At 33.7% G+C, this 17,610-nt stretch overlaps 1 protein-coding gene across 8 annotated transcripts in view; it reads left to right on the top strand.

The window, feature by feature from the left end:
- Positions 1–17,610, top strand: part of LOC105195148 (cysteine-rich motor neuron 1 protein) — a 542,960-nt gene that overhangs the window by 499,397 nt on the left and 25,953 nt on the right. For all 8 annotated transcript variants that reach the window (XM_039452145.1, XM_039452146.1, XM_039452148.1 and 5 more), the window contains one exon: positions 17,079–17,255. In XM_039452145.1, coding sequence (XP_039308079.1) covers positions 17,079–17,255 — 177 coding nt within the window. The remainder of the gene's footprint in view (positions 1–17,078; positions 17,256–17,610) is intronic.

The following is a 17,610-nucleotide window of genomic DNA, read 5'->3' on the forward strand; positions in this document are numbered from 1 at the left end:
TTCGTAAATTTTACAAGTTTGTGAATTTTAAACGACGCTATCTTTGATCGATTGTCATTCAAAAATTATTGTGATTTTAATATTTTCAGGATTTTAACTCTATTTTGTTTTTAAAATATTGTGATGATGAGACACCTTGCATATTAATTTACAAAATAAATTAAATTTAGTACTAATTAAACGTATAATGAAAAATGCAATTTTATTTATGCAGTCTCTGCGAATCTCTTGGCCCGTCGAATCGACATTTATGCATCTTACAATCGCGAATACACCGGACCGGGTGTTTCCGTCGCTCGCAATGTACAACATAATACAGTCGGTCATTCTACTCTTCACTAATACCCTCTCCCGTAGAACTTGAAATCACGCGTATCTTTATACCAGTTCCATTCTCCTCGGTGAGAAGATCGCCGGCCGTTAAACCGGATGAGAGTAAATTCGAAAAGCTTCGCGTACGCGTTGAAGAGTTCTCTCGCTTTTTCCCCGTTCGTTTCGCCCGTTCTCTGGAAAGTCGTCAAAGACGCGGCTGATTTTCCAGCCGCATTCTCGATGGCCGTACGAGAACCCCATTGGGCGACACAAGGAAATCTCGCTTGCGGATAAACGTTCGGAGATGAGATCGCGCTGTTTGGAAACGCGATTAAAACGACCAGCTCGTCTCGGCTTTCCAAATTGGATTACAAAGTTGAAAAAAAAAAAGAAACGTGTGCGGAATAGTCGTACAAATTTAAATAACGTCACGTCATTATCAATTTAATTCGCAGAGGAGCAGCGCGAAAGTCGTTTCTTGAATTGCGAATCGCAAGTCTTGCGCTCGATCTAAAGCAAAACTCGAGGGACTGTTGCCGTAAATCGCGACTTTCAAGGCGATTTTCAGGCGCGGTGCTTTTTTAATTCGTGACTGAAGGGGGTGCCCTCTTATTTTTCGCGCGATGCCGACGAGCCCCGTGAAACGCTCAGCATTTAAACCAGATACGCGAAGTTACGAGATGAAAATGTTCGCTCTTTCATAAATACGGTGAAAACTTTTGACGTATTTAATACACATTTTCTTCTTGAACTTAGTGGTACTTTGTTGATGTTTCTCGTGTATTTCTTTTCTTTCTCAGTTTAAAAAAAAAAAGTATTCCATCACAGATACAAAGTTGAATCTAATTATAAAAATTCAATTCTTGATTTATTCTGGTAGAAATCTTCCGGAAATAAAATAATACATTCATATGTGCAGAAAGCACTTGTTGCTTTTATATTGATTTACTAAGTGAATAAGTGTCCCATCATATTTTCTATTTTAAATCTTTCTCGATTGGAGAGAGATTTGATGAATTTAATTAAAAATATATCATGGAAAGATTGTCGCTTGCATTATTATGTATACTTGTAGTAGTTATAAAAGTTATAACGATCGTCGTAACTCAGTCGTAAATAATTGCTAACGCGTAAAAACGTGGAGAGGAGAAATCGTTGAAAAGTCGCTTCTCTCTTGAACGTTTACGTAAAAAGTTGATCTGTTATGAAGCCAGCGTTGCGACTCCAGTCAAGGCAATGATAAATTTTTACTTCTGAAAAACAAGGAATCGTAATTCTGTCCACGATATTTTTAACTTTCCAGGCGCAATGTTTAATTAACTATGCCGATTGTACCTCATATTTGGGTCAACATTAGTAATTTAACATTTTCGTATTCTTCAGCATCACTTCCAAGAAACTTACAAACAATAATACTTTTAATTAATTTTGAAGTGGGAAATAGAATGCACGCAAAGCATAAAAAAATATTAAACCTGTATTGAATACTGGCAAGTTATTGATTTTGTAAAATGAGTTTTATATTTCACTACTGGCTCGGTAGTGGAACAATATTAAAATAACAACGTTATACTAGTCTATACTATGTGGATTGGTATTAAATAGTAGCATTGATCCGGCATGCTGCCGGTAGATTTTCAGTATCATGTACACGGAAAGAACAATTTTATTGTATTATCTAAAAACTTACCTAGATACAGATTCGAAAATAATTTTATGTTGGAGTATCAAAATAATTATGTAATACGTTCAAGCACGATGATATTGTTACAAGAAGTTCTGCCATTTTAGCAACTAGCTTATGTCTAATATAAACTTTTTAATGCTTCAACATAATTATTTTTAGATCTGTATTTCAGCAAAATTGTTCTTTCAGTGTGCTCTCTATATAAATCTCGTAGAGTGAAACGTCACTTTGAGGAAATGAAAATTAAACCTGTGCAATTTTTCAAGCGATTTATCATTTTAACAAGAATAAAAATTCACTCCTACATAGTGAAAATTGATCCTGCGCAATTTTTCATGAGATTTAGAGAGTACTTGAAATTGACAAAAGAAATATGTCGAGCATTAGTACTTAACCGTATAGTGCCGATAGAATTTCGATATCTGTTCTGAAATTGAAAGATTAGGGGAGAGGGGTAAGATGACTTGAAGGTTTATCAATTTTTGTTAATTCCTGTGATAAATAATTCTGTGTAAAAATAACATTCTATTTTTTTGTCACATTCATTTGTTATTAACTTGAAACAATTAACAATTCGTTATCTTACTTACTTTGTCATATTACCCCCCCCCCTTCCCCCAGTCATATTTCTCTTACCTCTTAATGCGAAGCAGTACAAGATTTCGCTGTTAAAAGGACGCGCGGTTAAACTCTTTGACGTAAAAAGAATACACAGTGCATATATACATTATAATGCAACCGCGTAAGATTCGAGATCTTTTTCCTTGTATTAGAGCGAGCTTTCAGAGTCTCTATACTGGAGAACCGTTGCGATATTGAAAATCAATATCAATATTTGCTACTGTTGCAATATAGAGAATTGATATCGATTTGGTATAGTATTGCTGTTACAGTATTAAGAATAAGTATTGATATTTGGTATCGTTGCGATATAGAGAATTGAGATCGATTTTTGATACTGTTATTATATTGTAATTCCTTATCGTACACTGAGAGGAAAAATTGTTCAATTATCATAATTTAACTATAATCCATAATCGTTACCGGCCAACTGTACATTTATAGTTGTTTTAATCATGCAAATTATAGTTCTTAGTTATTATTACTATGTAAAGAGTAAACAAAATTGAAGAAATAGTTTTCGCTATAATTGTGATTGCATTTGCTACACAGTTGTTTATTTTATTACCATCAATATCTTGATATTTCACTATATTATCATAATTACAGTAAAATTTTTTATAATTGGTAGAGCTGTAAAGATAAGATTATTATTACTAATATTAGTAGTAAAACTGTAAAAGTGGAGCTTTAATCATAATTATTTTACAATACAATTACCAAATATTTTTTTCTCAGTGTAATAATTCTGTGCTTCAAGTTTTGGTCTATTACTAATCATCCCAATATTTTTACCAGTTTTACTATACTACAATTAATATTTAGTATCACATTGATTCTCAATACTAAAATTTGGTACTAGGTCAACAGCTCACCAAAATATTCAATTCTCACTTTTAGATCAAGCCGATTCGTTTTAATAGAAGAAGATAAAGTTATTGCATTATACATTATAAAATGATACTGTACAATTTAATTTTATTTAGTTATATTATTTTACTATATACATATATATATATGTATATCTTCCAAATGCATTACATTTTCATAAAACTAATTAAATTTAAGATTTGTAAGATTACAATTAATATACACACACTTAGACAACGTTTACGATTACAATTATATAAAAAACTCGTTTCAACCGATACGCTTTGTTCCGCGAATAATCCCGTCAATTCTTTCAGAACGATTACTGGACGACGACAAATAGATTCATTATGCCAGAAAATGCCGTCGGAGTATGTACGGAGAATAAAGAGAAGGATCTAGATGGAGAAGTATACGTACGCGTGACGGGTTGTATATTGCGCTTTTCTCCTTTCATTTACGCGGAGTACCGCCTTCGGCTGCCTTCGCCCGTGTTGTTTGTTCTCCTGCATTCGCTTATGCGTGAGCGACCGTGTGTTTGTTAATCTCTTCTGTACTAACATCCATCTCCCTACTCAATCCGCCTTCCCACCGCCTGATTCTATTGCGTACTACGACGAGATCCATCTCGTGTCGCTGTGCTTGCGGAAGATTATGTGTACCATTCGAAAACAATAATTGGATCGGTTGGCAAACCGGGTCGGTCTACCTCGGGGGCCTGAATCGATTGATAACTTTATCGGATAACGATCGTACTGGCTGACGTCAGACATGACACGCAAGGTCAATGTGCAGTTAACCCGCTGCAGCAAACGGGATTCGTAGTGAATGATGTAGGCTAACGAATTTATACTTTCCAAATGTCAGAGGTGGTCGAATGCAGTCGAAGGAATAGAGGTACATGGGTTATGAGACGAGGAATGGTCTCAAGTGTGCTGTTCGAAGCATATATTTATTTATACGAATCATACAAATAGTTTCGTTAACGTAAACGCTTCGCACGTCTACAAATAAAAAGATTATTTAAAGAAAAGTTATTCCAAAATCTTAATCGTCAATAAACTGTTCTGGTTTACATAAAGATGAAAGGAGAATTGATAGTAAATAATGTATTGTAACACAATTAACCATTATAGGATTAATTTTTAATTGGCAATGGAATTTATCACACAATAGATTTCGCGGCACAAATAGAAGATTTTGGTGGTTATCGAATTGGTGCCCTTTGAATAATAACCCGACATCCAAGGTAACCACTTCAAAGCATTCTCGAAGGTAGTTGGACATTCGGGTTGCGCATTCCGCTATTCAAGATCGCAGTAACTACTCCACATTGCCTAGTTTCTAGTTCGCTCACCTGTACACTTAGGCAATCCCAAATCACCATTTTCCTTCAAAGCAGATGTATTGTTGAAAACTTATCAGTATTAACCGTATTTCATGTATTTTGTGATTTCATAGAATTTTACTAAATAAATAAAATTATGAATAATTGCAAAATGTTGGTGAGTCAAAATGAATAATTTTGATGGAAATAGAAATATACAAAGTTCAATGAGATTATGTAACTTTATAACTTTATTATGTCACTTTATAACTTTTTAATAAATTTAATTTAATTTTTTTTAATTGTATAAAAACCATATATTTTAAATATAAATAAATGAATCGAGTTCTATTGATTTCAATGAAACATGGCAAACATTTTTAGCGTAAACAGTACTGCACATAGTCTTTTTTTGTAACTAATAAGTAATTCATATCAAATAATATAATGAATGTATAGTATAATGAACATTTATATGTAGATCTGTGGTCATTCTTGATTTGATTTTATCTTTGGACATTATTTTTTTTTCATTAACTTTAATGAAAATTATTAAATATTATAAAAAATGTTAAATTTTATAGACGAAAAGAGGATATTATGGCTACTGTGAACATTACGGCTATTATCTCCGTTATTAGAACAAATTCTAACAACTGCTTATAGAATTATTTAATAGCTCGCCGTTTTTTTAGTGCCACTAATATTCCAATACACAATAGCGAACAATTGTTATAAGGCATTTTTACTTCTGAATACTTTAAGATACATTTTTTTCAAGGTACATTTTAGCACTTAATTATACTTTCTCATTGTTTTAAAACTTGAGCGTATTATTACACAAATGTATCTCCACTCGAGTGTTTTTTTTTTTGTTACATTACTTTTTATTTGGCTGTACACATTTCGAGTTATGTAAAACTAAACAATAACATGAAATTTTATTAATTGCTTTTTAAGCAAAATGTTCATTTCAAAATATTTCTTCGATAAATTATTTGTCACTCTAGAGAACTGCGCTCAGAAACATTAGAGATATCATTTTAATTTTGTTGTTCAATATTGAACATGGATAAAATGTCTGTAATGATATCTCTAATGTTTCTACAAAATAATTCTAAATAATAAACGGTTAAGAATATTTTATTTTATAATAAAATACTGTTTTTTATTAAAATCTAAACCAATTTTTAAAATTTATTTTTGGGCTAGGCATATTATCACTACTTTTCCTCTTCTATCGATTATGCAGTGGGTCACATTTTTATAAATTACGTCCTAAGTTATAAATATTTCATTACTTTGAGTTTAGAATTTGTTAAACAACACTTTGACGAATATAATCGTTTAAGTTTCAATATAAAATAATGATTACTAACAAAGTTATTTAATAAAATGAAAGTAAACGTTATTTTACCTCTTTTTTCTTTAAATACATTTAATGATTAAAAGTTGTATTATAATTTTTAAATTTTAAAGAACATATAACAGAAAACTTATCCGATTAAAATATAAAGATTTTAAACAATTTTTTAAACAATGTTTATTTAGATTCAAGTCATTTTTCATTATTGGATTGTTATAAAAATTAAAAATATGTAAAAAATAATTGTTATCTTTACAGGATTTTCAGTGATAACATTATTAACATATTAATAGCCGCTGCGCGCCAAACACGTACAGGTTAAACAGTTATTTCCAGAGAGGTCACGTTTACCTCGTATATTAAATTTATTATGGAGTATTTATGATTGTTGATTAAAATTTAGATAAGAAATATCGATTTTTTATCATTTTTTGTAGATTCTTATTAATTAATAGTGATAAATTAAATCTGATAAGGAATTTATTAAATAATGAATTTATTATGGAAAAACAAATTTTAGTTACAACCATATAAAACTTTCATAACCTATGTTTCTGACATTTTTGTTTTTGAAGAAAAATTTTATTTATTTGTCGTTTTTATGCATATCCATGAAAATATTTTATATAAACAAAATATAATTATTTATGATGTATTAGACAAAAATAATCAGAATTTTATTTTTATATTCAATGTCGTAATCATCCCATTGTCACAATTATTCAATTGTCTACGCATTGATTTGTCGATAATAGAATTTATTTGCAATATACAAAATATTAAATCCTTGAGAGATTCATTCTTAAACAATTTATTTAAAAGATTTGGAAAGACATAATCCAAAATCTTTTCATAAGAAATGGGAATGTGTTGTATGTGCACGCGTCGTTTACCAAGCGTGCACCGAGGCCGTTTACTTTGACGTTGTTGGCGAAGGGTGAGGGTTACCAGCAAGGCAAAGGGTGGTGCCGTCACGTCGGACGTAAATTAGTAACTCGAGTGTACATCTTGGTGCAGAGCCCGAGAGAACGGGTCCAATGTTAACGCGTTAACTGGTTGCGGCTGTAGGAGGCTGTTGCGGTAGTCGTCGTTGGCCGTTGCCAGCAACAGCAGCAGCAGCAACAACAGCATCAGCAGCAGAAGGCGAGTCGAGACGTGAAGACAAAGAGGAGGACCGAGGACGAGACGCCGAGCGCAAACGTTCTTCAGTTTTTCGCCTCTTCGCCAATTCTTCGCCGTCTCTCGTATGGCTCGAGTACGACTCGCGTCATTTTTTTGCGTCTGCTTCGGTATAAAGATCACGACAGGTAGAAGAGCCGGGATAAGATATAAAGAGCTGGCGGGATAAATGCGAGACATTGATGGCCGCCAAGTTGCACGAGCGTGTATTTTTATTCCGTGCTCCCTATTCCGAGCTTTGGCACATCGGTTTCGAAAAAATCACAACAAGTTGTCTTCCATTCTCGTCGCGCAAAATATGAAAATGCATTCATGCCGCGATTCTCGTCGGGATAAACCATGAATTATTAAACAGGAGCTATTCAATTTCTTGTGCAGCTAGTTTCTTCAGTAACGTTCGCTCTTACATAAACGCCTCTAAGTGTCGATATTTCTGAAAGCATCGTCACGTTGGCGGTCTAATAAAAACGCGTGTCATACTGTGACAGTGTCGCGGGTGTCAGTGACGTTGCATTACGCGGCGCGAATCAGTTTTGAGATTAATACGACAATGACGCACGGTTCGCAATACAGAAGTTTCATGAACGAGAGAATCGATAGCGAGAATGAGAAACAAGAAGAGAAAGAGAGAGATAGAAAAGGAAGGAAGAAGAAGAAGAGAGAGAGAGAGAGAGAGAGCCGCGAGCCTGAAATGAAATAAATTTTCATCGAGCTTCAGGTGGAGAACTTTTCCAATAATAACAGAAATATAAATTACGGGGGTGAGGGACGATAACGAAGGAGGAAATACATCGGGGCGCGTAACGAGAAACGAGAATACGATTGAATGGAACAAATAAATGAGTACGGTCCGCGATTGCCCGGTGTGGAAACGCCGAATTAGTACAACGATTAGTATTGCGTCGACGGTGCAACGCCGTGGGAAAAGAGAGAGAAGGAGGAGCATCTCTGCGGATCGTGCCGAATACAGCAATCTAGAAAAGCCGGGATAAGGCCGCTCTGACGCAAAACACGCGAGAGTGCCGACAGCGAGCAGGCGTTTCGCACCGTCGAGGATATTGCATTAGCTTCCTTCTGGCCTGGACACAGCCGCTAACTCTTGCATACCAAATGAACTTATTGTTGGCGCAGGCCAGCCGTCTATTGCATACCAGCCATGCGATTTTACCAAACGGTACACCGTCCAATGAGATCGAGACCCCATATTTTCCGTTGGCATTGTTTTCGGTGATGCAATTATTGCAAATGGTTTTTTTTTTCTATATTGGTGAGTAACAACGCGCACCAATTTGAGCTGCATAAAAATGTAGCGATCGCTCATCGTCCGATCCCTTGTCTCGTCGATTATGCTAAATCCGACGCATTTTATAAAGGAAAGGAAGGGGTTGTGGAATACCATTTTGTTTTTTGACAATGATTCAGTAAATACTAACGCGACACAATTTTAACCAACGTCAGTTTGTTAGCGATAGAGTTCTACCAATCATCCTGTAGGTAGAAGTGAATTGGGTATATAGAACGAAAATAATGGTACAATTTATTGAAGAGAGAAAAAAGGATGTGTTCATGGAATACTAACAATTAATGTCATGAGAGGCACTTTTATTGATAAAAAAAATATAAATTAATGATCTTCCGTAGATTTTACATAAATAAGTCACAAAACAAAGTTTACATAAATGAGTCACAAAACAAAGTTTTATAAACGTTTCATAAAACATATTTAATAAAAAAAGATATTTTAATATTTTTTTTGGCTAAAAAATTTTTTAAAATAATTTCTTCTAATAAACATTATGCAACGTCCACAACATGATTCTAAAGTCGCAAGAGAGATGTATATCGCGGATTTCCCATAACTACTACCCACATATAACATGACTTTTTTTGCCGAATTCATACACATATTACGACACACATTAAATTCAATAATATTATTTGAAATTTACATTTAAGACAAGTTAGACTAAAGTTAAAAAATCAATATGTTATATACTTCTCAAATATATTATTACTTGTAGTCGCCAGTGATAAAAATCATAAATATTTCGAAATTTAGTCGACAAATTATGAAATTGTTTATTGAAACTTTTTTTATAATATAACATTTGGATCTAAAAAAATTCATTTAATGTACTTCCAAAAAATTCATCATTGTAATGTTTTTATTGTCAAAAATATGTATAAATTAGTAAAACCTGACAAAGGTATTAAAATATAATAAAAGTAAGTCAGTAATTGTCAAAATCACATGTCTCTTTATAGAACGAAGGTTTACGACTATCGTAATCGTAAATTTTCTGAAAAGAATTTATGGACAGTCGTATTTCCTAATCAAATGATTCAATGTAATATAGTTTAACTGACTCACTTAAAAAGGACTTGAACTTTAGGTTGAAACATTGTAAAGACGTTTCAATAAACAATTTGCAAGTTTGTCGACTAAATTTCAAAGTATGTATTTAATACTTCTCAAAATTAGAGTATACACCTGTAAAAATTTCGCCTATCATATGTGCAAAATTGATGTCTAATTGAATATTATGTTATCTCATTTGCAAACTATACTCGAAAGTAATAATATAATTTATTGATACAGTACTTTTGCAAAGAGAACTCGACGATGTTGATCAATGAAAGCGTTCTGTATGCAATTTTCGTAATCGCAATCCATCTTTTCCTTTTCAAGTGAACCTTCGTTTCTTTCGTACACGCTCGATAACACCCGACGATAACGTATACTCAATCGCGAATATGCTTCCTGGAGAAAGATTGTGCTTGGAGTGTGAGCGCGCGATTATTAATACAAAACGAACCTTCGTCAGTCATTCGTCACTGTCGAAGGAGCAACGGGGGGGCAGCAATCAGGACTTCCTCCTCATGGCGCCTGCCCGTTTCGTGGGCACCGCACGATGTTATTTTTCGCAGGAAATTACCCACTTTCCTCTCCTCATTCACCTCCGTCGTTTCACGGGGTATACTACATACAGTTGCGTGTACACGTCGTTGAAATAAATCAGCCGGGACGTCGATCGTATCGTTGCGCGAATCGCGATTCCACCGCGTGGATATTGCTTCGTTTCCCAAAACCGTCTCCCCGAAACAAAAGCTAATTTTCACCCGTCCTTTCTTCCTCGCTTTATCTTTTATCCTTTAAAGTTAATTTCGCCAGTCATTTCCCAACCCTGATCTTTACGGCGCGATTCGTGCCAATTTACGCGTGCCTTAGACGCGCTGCCCAAAGAATGAATGCGTCTAAAGTACGGAAGAGTACAGATAAGAACCTGTTGATCGATCCCGTGGACAAAGACTCTAAAAAAAAAATGGAGGTGGGAAGTTATGACGGAACATAAGGACAAAGAGAAAAGTATTTGCCCTATCGATCCTTTCGAATCGCCTCTGAACAATGAGTTCCTTCTTACGGCGGGCGTTCGAAATTTCGTTTAAATTTTCCTGAAGTTTATGAGCCGATCTCGATTGAGTATATCAAAGTGCAAGCTACAACTTTCTATGTTAAGCCTCGGGAATCCTTTAACTAAATTTAATATTTTAACATATCTTGATCCATCGTGACTAATATAAGTCCTCTTGTGATTTACAATATATTTTAAACTATGAGAGAGTATGACATTTAAATATATATAATAATATATAATAATAATCAGGTTTACACTGAAAGAAAAAATGATAGTAATTATCATAATTTGGTTGTAATTTATAGCCATTTTCGATACCAACTATATATTTATAGTTGTTAACCATCTAAATTATAACTATTAGTTATTATTACGGAAATAATAAGTGAATGTTACAAATATAGTTATATTTATAATTATGATTACATTTACTATGTAAAAACATTTATTACTTGTACCATTTTTATCTTTTTATATTTTACTATACTATTATTTGAAATTATTATAATTTATAATAAAATTTTTATAGTAATTTTTAATAGAAACTATGTTAAACGTATTGTAGCATTATTACTAACATTATATTATAATAATGATAATTATAAAAATGTAGCATTTAACTATAATTATTTTACTATGCAATTGTAATCATAATTATTAAACACTTTTTGTCTTTAGTGTAGATAATAGTTACTAAATTATGATCACCAAACGATTACTACAGGGATGGGTATTATTTAATAACTTTTTATTTAAATAATAAAAAATTTTAAAATTAAAATGTAAGTATAATTCTTAATAATTATAATTATATAACTTTTTTATTGAATGATGAATAAAAATATATTTGTTATTCAACCTCTTGTAAATAATGAATAAAAATTTATTTGTTATTCAGCCTCTTGTAAATGATAAAATAAAATTTATTTGTTATTCGACTTCTTGTAAACAATAAATAAAAATTGATTCGTTATTCGGTCATTTGTGAATAACGAATAAAAATTTTTTATTTAATATTAATAAGAATATAACAAGATTAACATGATATTTCTAATGTTTCTGAACGCAGGAAAGTTCATTATTTATTATCAAATGATTAAATTTTTATTCATTATTCACAAGTGGCTGAATAACGAATAAATTTTTATTCATCATTTATAAGTGATCAAATAACAAATGAATTTTTAATCATTATTCAATGGAAATAAAAATTCTGAATAAATATTTATTTATCAATTGTCAAACATTAAATGTCAATCATGTCCATTTCTGGGTTACTAAATATTACTAAACATTTGATTACATTAATGAAACAATTACTTGAAATTATTTCACTAAAGCTTGATTATTATCAAATATCAAACTCTTATTTGAATATAATATTATTGTGAGAATTAATAATGGGTCAGCTGTACGATCATTTGATTTTGATATCAAGATCTTGTTATTTAATTACAAATGAAGCATATCTTGAAAGGAAAAAATTAAAATTAATTAAATACATTAAATTAAATCTTATTAGTTTTCATTTTTTTTTTACGGAAAAATTTGTTTTTTGCAGCTTAAGTACATAAACTCCAGAAAACTTTATTTGTAAATAAATGAAATAAATTTAAATTTTAAAACTAAATAAGTTATATAAAGTATTAAATAATGTCTGAATTAACAATTCTTAGTAAGGAAAATTGATTACAATATAATTTTATAATAATTGACCTTTTAAATCAGAGACGACCGTGAAGTGTTAGCAAAATACGCGCTGTAAAATAGATGAATATAAAATTTTAAATACACTCTTTCCGTAAAAGATTTTGAAGCAACACGGAATGCGTTAAACCGTAGCTTCAAATAGACGCGATGAAATCCAGTAGATATCGTTCTCTGATCACCGAGGGGGAGATTTTCCAAGCGTTGGAGAGAAAGAGATGAGGAGAAAAAGGCCTCCGTAGCCCTTTTGACTAAAGGACTCACGGCGGCGTAACCTTTGACCGACGTACCCTTCAGTCACGCTGAAAGCCGAAAGCCGAAAACCGAAAGGTGCGTTTCATTCGTTTCTTCTCTGCCGTTTCTCGCCGACGGCGGTAACGAAGATGGAACTTATCCGACCCCGAAATCTCCAGCGCGAAATTGCGAAAGCCGGGCACAAAGAGGCTGCGTGCAACCAGCATCGGATGGGAAGGAGAAGATCGTATCTGCTCGTTCCTGTCATGTCAGCGGCCGAAACGCAAAGAACGAACGGACGACAGACTGGTCGTGACACGAAATTCGCTGTGAGTGCATCACGCGCACGCCGCCTCGCTGTTCTCGCTGTTCTCGCTGTTAAGTCATCGATCTCTTCTCTCGCTAAGTACGGATTGCGCGTTCCACGAGATGTGCAGACTCATCCGACGAATACGAGAATCGGCTGTAATCGTCGATTTTGACGGGACTTCTGACGTGGGTGCGATGAGCGCCATCAGTAAGGACCGTTTTGACGTTGAAAAGTGTCGTCGTAACAGCGACTCTCACGAAGATGAAAGTACTATCTTTGTGTGTTCTGTGTGATGTATATTTTATAGACTACCCTAAAGTATGAGCGAGACGTTCGATATAAAACTTTCACGGGCAGGATTAAGGTCCATTAAGCTACGCAGACGAAGTTTGGAGAAAATCCGCTCTCTTAAATTTCAAAGGGAAAACTTTTAATTGTGAAAGCAATTCCTTTTCATTCTCTAAATTGCGACTGTTTTTACCTGACCTGACCTTCCTGTCTGCGAAAGTATTTCATATGACGACTTTTCGTTGTCGTAGCTTGTGCGACTGAATTTTTGGTTTCTTCCAAAGATTCGCGTGTTTCGCGGGACTCTTCCTGCAATCTCACGTTTAGAGGATGATTCTAAAAATTTCTGGAATATCGAATATTCCGCTTTCCTTAAGCTACAGCAAGGAAATGTCTTCACCGTGTACACGTATACGAACTTCGCTTTTCCAAATCCATACAAAGGACAAGTTCGAACATTTTCTTTTCCCTTCGACGTATTTCTTTCATATCTGGTTTTTCGTTGCGATATCATGTAACTTTAAGAGACTCCGATGTCGTTTGCAGTTATGCATACTCACAATGTGTTCTTTATTCGAATGCCGTTCTCGATGTGTTATAAAAAATTTGAAAATTTTTCATAAATCGATTTCACACTGAGAAAATATTCTTTTTAGTAAGTTTATTAAAATTTTCAAATTACTTAATTTAATTAAATAATGTTTAAAGTATAAAGCATTCTGCTTTTCACAATAGTACCTCAACCGAATCATTAAAATTAATAAGTGATTTTTTGTTGAAAAAGTTATGTGAATCAAATTCAGTTTTAATACATTGCAGTACATTACTATTGAAACTTAGTAAATGAATTTTTTAATTATTGAATCTAGATCTTGTAATTTAAAAAATGACATTGTAGTTCAAAAAGCGAAAATGATAAATAAATAACTAGTAAGAGATAAATGCCCATTTTTTAAAACAATTTATTACATTTATGAGAAAATTGTACACCTGAATAGAAATAATACATATATAATAAGAAAGAAAAAGAATTTTTTATTTGCAGTATAACACACTAATTACATAAGAAATAGATGATATATAACATTTTTTTTGTGCTATATTGAAGAAATGATGTAGTACTTTTGCGGGAGACTGACAATGAGATTCCAAAGATTCCAAAGATTTGAATCCTCCCATGAACATGTTTTTTTCCAAGATGATATATGCAGTAGTAAATCAATTTGAATATCAAATTTCACGTAAAACTATCATACAGTAACGCCTTGTGATGTAACTTATATAATCTGTAATAAATAATAATTTTAAAACTTAAATAAACGTTTCTTTATATTTTCACATTAAAAATCAATATTTATAAAAAAACTGTAACGTAGTACATATTTATTGTAATATAAAAAATACTTTATATAAATTGCAAATGATTTACTTAATAGAAAAATTATTTTTTAGAATTAAATAAATATTATTAAGAAATTACAAATTCATAAACAATTTATATTTCAATAAATGTTGATTGTATAAAACAGTTTTAATAATTGGTGAACGATTTGTTTAATAGAAAATTATTTTCTTTACATAAAACATATGATCTCTTATTCTAAGAAAATGCATTCACAGTTGTATGTAAACACATGATTTATTAAAATTAAGAAAAACTTTTTCACAGCATACTTTTTTTCAGTGCAGAATTTTTTTATAACGCAGTAAAAATGATAAACTACACAGTAACGAATAATTAAAATACATCCCTTTAATGAAGAATTATGAATAACGACGTAAGAATTCTAACGATGAGAGCACTCATTGCACAATTCGCTGAGCTTTCAAGATCAATCTGCGGACTACACAAATGTAATCTGCAGGAAATTATCTCCATATGCAAACAAACATATTTAGTATGTATGAGACAACGATGACTCACGTTATGAACATTTGCGTGGTGTGATAGAGTTCCGAGAATTTACAGCCATCTCGTAATTAAATACGGCGGTCTCTGAATATCTAACTTTAGACATCTTTATGAGACACCGTCTTCGAAGACTTTCGCATCTCTCGGGTGTTTATTTCCATACGAGAAACAAATAAGGACACGGGGCGCGGCGCGGCGCGGCGCAACGATTGCAAATGAGAATCGTTAGAAAATAATCCACTTCCGTTTATAAAACTACCAAAAATGAAATTTACCGGTGCACCGTGGATTTGCACTGTCTTTTTATTCCGCTTATTATTCTCTTTATATCTCGGCGCATCGCAGTATACCTCCGAGATTTCCGGTTTGGCATCCAACAAGTCCGCTATTTTTCTCCGTTCCGTATCTCCGGCACGACGGAACCTCCCGCGAACACACGGGACAATGCGTGTGTATCTTCGGTCGGGATAATCCGCTGAATAAAATAATCGATCCTCGCCGCGTCTCTGACAAGGATATATCTCTTTTTCTTACTCATTTGGGAATTTATATTAACGTCACTGGCACGTGTAACTTGTGACAGTGGTGCGCAGCGGTCCGCACAGAAGAATCGACATCTTTTTTTTTATAGAAACGCGCATACGCTCGCTTTGTCACATATATCAATATATTATTACAGACCATCTGCCGGCGAGTTATTAATGCGAAGAGATTTAAAAAATTCATTCGGGGCGGGAGCCGATAGAGAGAGACACAGAGTGCAAAATTTATTTTCAGCAAATTACCATCGTCATTATATTATTTTGGACAAAGAACAAAACGAGTCGCTAGCATTAGCTAGAGGTTCAATTAATGAACTGAATAATGAATAGAAATCGAATAGCTATCGTCTGAGAATATGCTTTCTTATCAATGTAACACATCTATATATTTTCTTGGAAGATATCTCCGTCTCTGTCTTGTTCGACGAATATATTACACATCATTAAATTAAGGCTCCTGAGTAGTTGGCCGAAAACTCCATGCGACAGTGGCGACGTAGTATCGCGGAAAAAATTAGAATTAATAGACGTGAAATGTAACATGTGAACGATGAAATTTTGTCTTGCATGTAATTTTATTATTAGATATATATTTTATTGTGAAAATGTGACTTGTCTCGTATTTACCAAATTCGTAAAAGCAGGACTGCAAGTAAAATTGTCTTTAAATTTTACATGTAAAATCATATTTTTCACTACTCCTTTCAATAGCTGTCCGCGTGTTTTCCTCAATAGGTTTCACTTCACGTGCCTTTAACAACTATTTACTGACTGTTATAAAGTAATTTCATTATTTTATTTTATCCAAATTCTCTTTATTTACAATTGGCACGCAAGAAACTTTTACGTGTGATTTCTCACTTATGACGTCACGATTTCAATATGGCTGCGACGATTATTCAGGAGCCTTAAAAATCAATCTAATTAAAATAATCTTTCCATATAGAACGTTTTAGAATTATATTGCTCGGTTATTATACGCCATTTGTACTCTAATATTTCTGCCAACGATAAATTTTCTCTAAATCGATCGAGGGATATACGAAAGTATATGGCGATAATTCTCGGGCACTTCGTGCGACAGCAAATTGGTGCAAAGTACCATTGATAATAAAGTACACCGAATAGCCTGGCGCAATTTCAAGCGTTTGGAGAAGAATCCCGGGGTATCCGAGACCCCGGGACGGAGATATCTTTCGACGTGGAGCGCTCTAATGGCGTGGCCGTCCTTCGTCGAACATATCGCCAACCATCCCCGGGAATTCTGGTGCTGACGTTAATCTCACTGGCGATTTTTCTGTTTCAAGGAGCCGCGCACAACTGCCCGCAGGACAGCGTGCCGAACGAGAACGGCGACGGCGGTTGCAAATGTGCGGATTGTCTACCCCACAAGTGCCGACCGGGTCAGCAGGCGGTGATGGTGAGGGGGTCATATTCCGGGGCCCCCGGTAACTGCTGCCCGCGCTACAACTGCGTTCCCACAGGTAATAGAATCCATAAAAGGAACTGTGTTCGCGGCGGAAAATAATGTTTGCCAAGTGTAACGAATGGCCGCGCGCGGAAGATCGGCTGTTGCGGAACGGAGAAAATGATACCGACGATAGTGGTGTAAATATCTCACGCTTTTCCTTTGATTAAACCAAGCCGTTTCAAAAACATCAAGTCGAAGCGATAATGTTGATTGCAGACAACCGAGATGAAACTGTACGTTTTGTATAAGAAAGTACTTGTAATATTTACTGAAAATAAATAAAGCATCAAGTCTCATTGCTGGGACTCAACGCTGACTTTAACACACTCGTGAAGTTAAAAATATGGAGGAAAATCGCCAATATTTCC

The sequence above is a fragment of the Solenopsis invicta genome, chromosome 7 (assembly GCF_016802725.1).
Source record: "Solenopsis invicta isolate M01_SB chromosome 7, UNIL_Sinv_3.0, whole genome shotgun sequence".
Classification (NCBI taxonomy): Eukaryota; Metazoa; Arthropoda; class Insecta; order Hymenoptera; family Formicidae; genus Solenopsis; species Solenopsis invicta.